Source organism: Apis dorsata, unplaced genomic scaffold (genome assembly GCF_000469605.1).
Source record: "Apis dorsata unplaced genomic scaffold, Apis dorsata 1.3 scaffold_927, whole genome shotgun sequence".
In the NCBI taxonomy this organism is placed as follows: Eukaryota; Metazoa; Arthropoda; class Insecta; order Hymenoptera; family Apidae; genus Apis; species Apis dorsata.
In genome coordinates, this window is record NW_006264037.1 from 2,854 (window position 1) to 8,691 (window position 5,838).

Consider the following 5,838-nt stretch of genomic DNA (forward strand, 5'->3'; position numbering starts at 1 on the left):
TAAATGAGACACTCTATATAATAAAATTTATATTTACATAATTTATATTATTAAAATATTTTTTTTATAAAAGATATAAATATTTATTAAAAATTTATCTTTTATATGTCTTTAATGAATATATCCAACAAATTTTTTTAATATATGAATAATAGTAATATAATAAATATACATCTAATCACAAAACTATATGTTTTAAATAATATATTAATTTGATATTAATTGTATTTAAAAATTCTAATTTAAACTAATAATAATATATATTTACCATAAATTACCATTTTATAGCAAGAGCAGTATCTATTTTCTTTATTTCATGATATTGAGTATGGAAATATGCTAAAGCTTTGGCTGTACATTCTCCTCCTAACCAATTTTTGTATAAATTTTTCACTATTAGATTTTGTTCAGGATTACTTTGAGGAAGTTCTCGATACATAGATTCTAATTTTAATGCCAGTTCGCGTGATTGAACATTATTTAAAGGTCTAATTTGTGCTCCTCCATTAAGACATCCTAGCAATTTATGTATAATTTGAATAAAAATTTATTATTATAATATAATATTATATTATATACTTTAAACAAAACTTACCACATGGACATGCCATAACTTCAACATAATCATATACACATTTTCCACGCTTCAATTTTTGTACAAGATTTTGTATATTTCTAAATCCATTAACAATTGCAAATGTTAAGAGTGTGTGACCATCTTTTTGAAAGACTGCTTCTTGAAAATCAGGATTTCTAAGACTTTTAAATTCAATTATTATGTCTGTTTCATTGAATAGATATTTTGCAGCATAACGAAGAATAAATTCGGCATAACCTCCGGATCCTGAACCACTATGACCATATAAATCGTTTTTTAAATATTTCATTTCTGATTCAAATATTCTTTGAATTTTTTTTTCAATTTTTATTTCATTTAATATTACATTATTTTCATTAAACATTTGCTCTATTTCAACTAAAAAAAAAATAAATTTAATTATTTTTGTTTCAATTAAAGAAAAATAAATATAAATGAATATTTTTTTTTAAGTTTTGAAATTGATAATACTTACTTGGAGTTATAACACAATCTACATCTCTAGATTTTATTTCATGATTATAAAAATCTTCTCTGGATGCTTCCAATTTTTTATCATAACAAGGCATAACAGTTATGTGATAAATTTGTTCTGGTGAAAGATCCATAATTTCAGCTAAATGATATTTAACTAATGATCCCATAATTTGTTGAGGAGATTTTGTAACACTTATATATGGAAGTATAAAATTACCATGTGTTTTTTCAGCATAGCATACCCAACCTATATTTAAAAGCATTATATTTAAAAACATAGAATGAAGAAGAAAAGTACTTTTTTTATATTATTTTTTAAGTAAATTTATCTAATCTAAAAAATGTATCTTATCAAGAGAAAATCTCTTTAAAAGACTGAAATCAATCTTCAAAGTTTCAGTATTAAATTTTAAATATAAAACAAAATTTTGCTTTATCTTGTATTATTAAATTATACTATTAAATATAAAATTTTAAAATGCTAAAACTTTGAGTATTAATTTAACTTCCTTTAAATTTGATTAAATATAAATAAAAATTTTAGTTTTAATTTTTTAATTTTTTTATAAATTTTTCATTTTTAATGTAAGTATATAAAATATAATTATATATGAAATAACTTTTACAAATATCATTTTAAGAAAATTAAATAAAAATTCAATACATTTCTTGTTTTTTTAATATAATTTTTTAATATAATTTAATAAAATTTTGTAATAGTATGAGATAGAGTAAAATGTTAAATATTCAGAATTTACTGCTTTATCATTTTATTATAGAAAAAATTTCTGTAAAATTATATTAAAAATTTGACAAAATATTTTGACTTTAAATTAAGAAAGCCTCTTAAAAAAATTTTCTGCAATTTTTTTTCTAACAAAAGATATATATATATATATATCTTTATATAAATCATTATGTTCTATTTATAATAAATTTTTATTCAAAATCAAAATTTTTGGATTTAATAAAATAATGTAATAAAAATTTTTACTTATCTTCTACTATAAATTGAAGCTAATAAATAATGTTAGATTTTTTAAATGATTATTTTATTATCCAGAATTTTCTATGCAAATATGATAAGTTATATTTTCAAAATAATAAAAATAGATAAAAATATCATGAAACAAAATTAATTTTTAATGCATATTTTGGAAATTTTTTGCATTTTTATATAAAAAAAAAATACATGAGAATAACAAGAATAAGAATAACCTTTAATTTAAAATTATAAAAAGTAATAAAAATTTTTGTATTTTGAATAAATGTATAGTCTTATATTATATGAAAGATATTATATAAAAGATATTATAGAAATGAAATGATATATTAATTAATAGAATTAATTAGATAAAAGAAATTAGAAAAAAGAATTTTTTATTTATATAAAAAACCAATCACTGTAGTTATATTTTTTTTAAAAATAATATAGTTTTAAATAGATTAATTTATGTAGTTTTCAATCTATACAAGAAAAAATATTGAATTATTTATATTAATTTAAAAATTATATTTGGGTACTTTATATATTGAAAAGAATTATTTATGAAAACATATTATATTATTAGTTACCTGGACAGGAAGAAGATAACATAGGCAATTGATTTTTTGCACCATCTTTATTTGCTCTGTAACGTTGTATAAATTCTTTAGCAGATTCTAAGAGAGCAAAATCATCAGCTACAGTCATATCTAAAACTATATCTGTTCCTAACTGATAAAAATATCCTGCAAGTTTATTTAGTGCTTGTTCTGAATTAAGATTATAATGTTCTGCTATGGATAATACTGCTTGCACCGAAAGACTAACTACAATAAATGTTGAGCTTATACCATCTCTACTCTATAAAATATATATTAAAAAATATAGATTTTTGATATTTAATTAGTTTATAGTAGTCTGTGTTATTTTAATAATCATTACCTGATATTGAGAGGTTTTTTCTTTAAATACTCGCATTAATTCTTCTTGACTTTGCTGTGTAACTAATATACTTTCTGCAGATGTTATACAACCACTACAAGCTAAACAATCAGCAAGTGTAATTTCAACTTTTTCTAATTTTTTAAATTGTCCAGTCTAAACATATGAATTATAAAATAAATTATAATCTTAAATTTAAATTTAATTTAAAAAATTTTGTAATTTTAATTAAATTTATTTAAATATATATAATTAATATACTTCATTTAATGCTATAGGTGTTCCATCTTCTTTAATTTTTATTTTTGCCCCAGTTTTACTCTTTAATGCTTGAATTTCTATAGGTTTTATACATTCCTACAAAGAAAATTTCGTAAAAATTATTGCTAATTATTGAGACTAAAATGATAAAATGATAAAATACTTGAGAAGGAGTAATGAAATCATCCAAATTTGTAATTTGTAATGCTCCACTAAATCGTGATGCCATTTTATCTGAAAAAAATATTTGCACTTGAATTATTATAAAATTAAATAATATAATTAAATAGTTAGTAGTTTAACTTCTATAATTAAATAGTACCTCAAATACATTCTTTAAAATAATTAAAATAAAATACATAATTGTTTTAGATAAAGTAAAATTGCATGTAAATATTCTTATTTAATAAATAAGTAAATTTAAAATGTTTTTGATATATTAATAATTATATAATTTATTATTTATTATATTATTTATATTATTATATTATATAATGAATATAATAACAATATGATAAACACTAATTCTATTTGTGTTTTAAATATTAAATCCTTTTAATTTAATAATCAATCCATCTAATTTTAAATATAACCTTATTTTCAATGATTACAGAAATTTATAAATTTAAATCATTTAATATTAAAATAAAAGTTTCAATGAGTATTAAGTTAAATCAGTATTGATCCACTGAATTTTTGAAAAAAACACTAATTTATTTGTAATATATATGCATAAAAAATAAAGTTTTATATTTTAATAAGTAAAATATTATTAAATATAGTGACTTTAAATATTATATAAAAATAATAATATAAAACATAAAAATATAAAAATAATGTTACATAAAAATAATTATACGCATACTTCTTTATTATATTAATATATTATAAGCATAAATATAAGCTAAAATCTGAGCAAAATTTTTAAAATAAATTCGAAAAAATAATTAAAAGTAGAAAATAAATATTAAATGTATATAAAAATACTACAATTTCATTAAAATAATTATATACTATTAGAAATAATTATGTATTTAATTTTTACATGAATTTTTATTCAAAAGTCTTATTTAAACATTCATATTAATTTAATAAATTAAAATTTATAAAATTTAAAAAAAAATATTTAAAAAATATTTTATTTTGTACTAATTCAAGTACATCTGAATATATATTTAAGCTTATAAAAATTCTAAATTTATCAGATTTAATGTACGGACTTTATGTACTTAACCATGATTTTCTCACCATATAACAGACGCAAGTTATCTATGTTGGTTTAGGGGGTAAGTATGCGCCTGTAAGATGGCAATATCCTCAGTGTCTTTTAAAGAAGAATAATATTTGATACGATATTTATGAAATTTTTATTTTGAAATGACTGAAGTAAAAAAAGATGATGTCATTAAAATATTACATACGTATCCTCTTTGTAGAGTAAGTGAAATATAATTTATATATATAAAATATATTAAATATATTGGAAAAAAAATAAGTTTGGTTTCTTTAATTAGTATTTAATCAATAGAAAAAGTCATTATATGAAAAATGGTATTTATATAATTTAATTTTATTAAATTTCAAATAATCATTTTTAATATCATAATTTTTTATCATTATGATCATTTTAAAGTTATATCTATATATTGTCATTTAAATGTAAATTTAAACAATTTGATTTATAAAAAAATATTTAAAAGGACAATATATAATTAAATTATATATTGGGACAACATATAATATAATTAAAATTTTATTTATGTTATATTATTTGAATAAAATTTATCATATTAATATTAATAATAATAAATACTTTTTAAAATTATTATATTATTTATTTTATGATGATATTATATATTTAATATGTATATTTTAGAAATGTGATATGTCAGATGAAATGAAACAAGAAGCTATGGAATTATGCGTTACTGCGGCGGAAAAATATGCGGATAATTATGAAAGTGTTTCACGAATGATCAAGGAAACAATGGATAAAAAATTCGGTGCGTCATGGCATACAGTTGTTGGTGAAGGCTATGGATTTGAAATAACTTATCAACTTAAACATCTATTATATATGTACTGTGCTGGAAATTTAGCAATATGCATATGGAAATCAGCATAGTCGTACTTACAAAAATTAAATTATTATTATAAATTATTATAATTTTTTGAAAAATTAATTTCATAATTTTTGTTTTTTTTTTAATGCTGAATATATATTATTGTACTATATAAATTGATCTTATCGCAATTATTGATTGCGAAACGCATATTTATGAATAATAAAATATACAAATTATATATTTATTACTAGATTATTATTACTAGATTATAATTTAAGAAAGTTATTTTATTTCAATATATAAAATAAAAAACTATTATATTAAATAAAAAGTAATTTATAATTCTTATATAAATAAAAAAATATAATTATTGCAATTTTAATTTCAATAATTTTAATATATTTATACAATATTTATTTCTTTCACTTATTTATTATTATCAATGCTTAATACTCAGTTAATAATATTTAGTTAATATTTAATATTTTTCATATTAAATATTATATTTG

At 18.0% G+C, this 5,838-nt stretch overlaps 2 protein-coding genes across 5 annotated transcripts in view; one reads left to right on the forward strand and one right to left on the reverse strand.

Annotated features, from left to right (window-relative positions):
* The window catches only part of LOC102675663 (josephin-1-like), a gene marked incomplete at its 5' end in the record, with an annotated part of 8,107 nt that extends 2,793 nt beyond the window's left edge, over positions 1-5,314 (forward strand). The window contains one exon of the mRNA XM_006623621.2: positions 5,140-5,314. Within this exon, the coding sequence (XP_006623684.2) occupies positions 5,140-5,164 (25 nt within the window). The remainder of the gene's footprint in view (positions 1-5,139) is intronic.
* On the reverse strand, positions 17-4,679 carry LOC102677077 (probable cytosolic Fe-S cluster assembly factor AGAP009023). Of its 4 annotated transcripts, none has more exons than XM_006623632.2 (8): positions 4,493-4,679; positions 3,427-3,497; positions 3,264-3,359; positions 3,003-3,158; positions 2,651-2,921; positions 1,074-1,322; positions 596-976; positions 17-516 (listed from the first exon to the last, which is right to left on the reverse strand). In XM_006623632.2, exons 1-8 carry the CDS (start codon positions 4,512-4,514, stop codon positions 275-277), a joined length of 1,488 nt encoding a protein of 495 aa, XP_006623695.1. In that variant the 5' UTR covers positions 4,515-4,679; the 3' UTR covers positions 17-274. The 4 variants fall into 4 exon arrangements, with proteins under 4 accessions (XP_006623695.1, XP_006623696.1, XP_031370046.1 ...); XM_006623633.2 differs by having other exon boundaries at positions 101-516; positions 4,498-4,679; XM_031514186.1 differs by lacking the exon at positions 4,493-4,679 and adding an exon at positions 3,742-3,766 and having other exon boundaries at positions 101-516.
* Positions 5,315-5,838: the final 524 nt, after the last annotated feature.

Coding starts and splice junctions, on each gene's coding strand:
- LOC102677077 (XM_006623632.2), bottom strand. CDS start 4,514: ATGGTGAGAAAATCATGGTTAA. Junction 3,159..3,263: donor CACCTATAGCATTAAATGAA/GTATATTAATTA, acceptor TCATATGTTTAG/ACTGGACAATTTAAAAAATT. Junction 977..1,073: donor AGATTGTGTTATAACTCCAA/GTAAGTATTATC, acceptor TTTTTTTTTTAG/TTGAAATAGAGCAAATGTTT.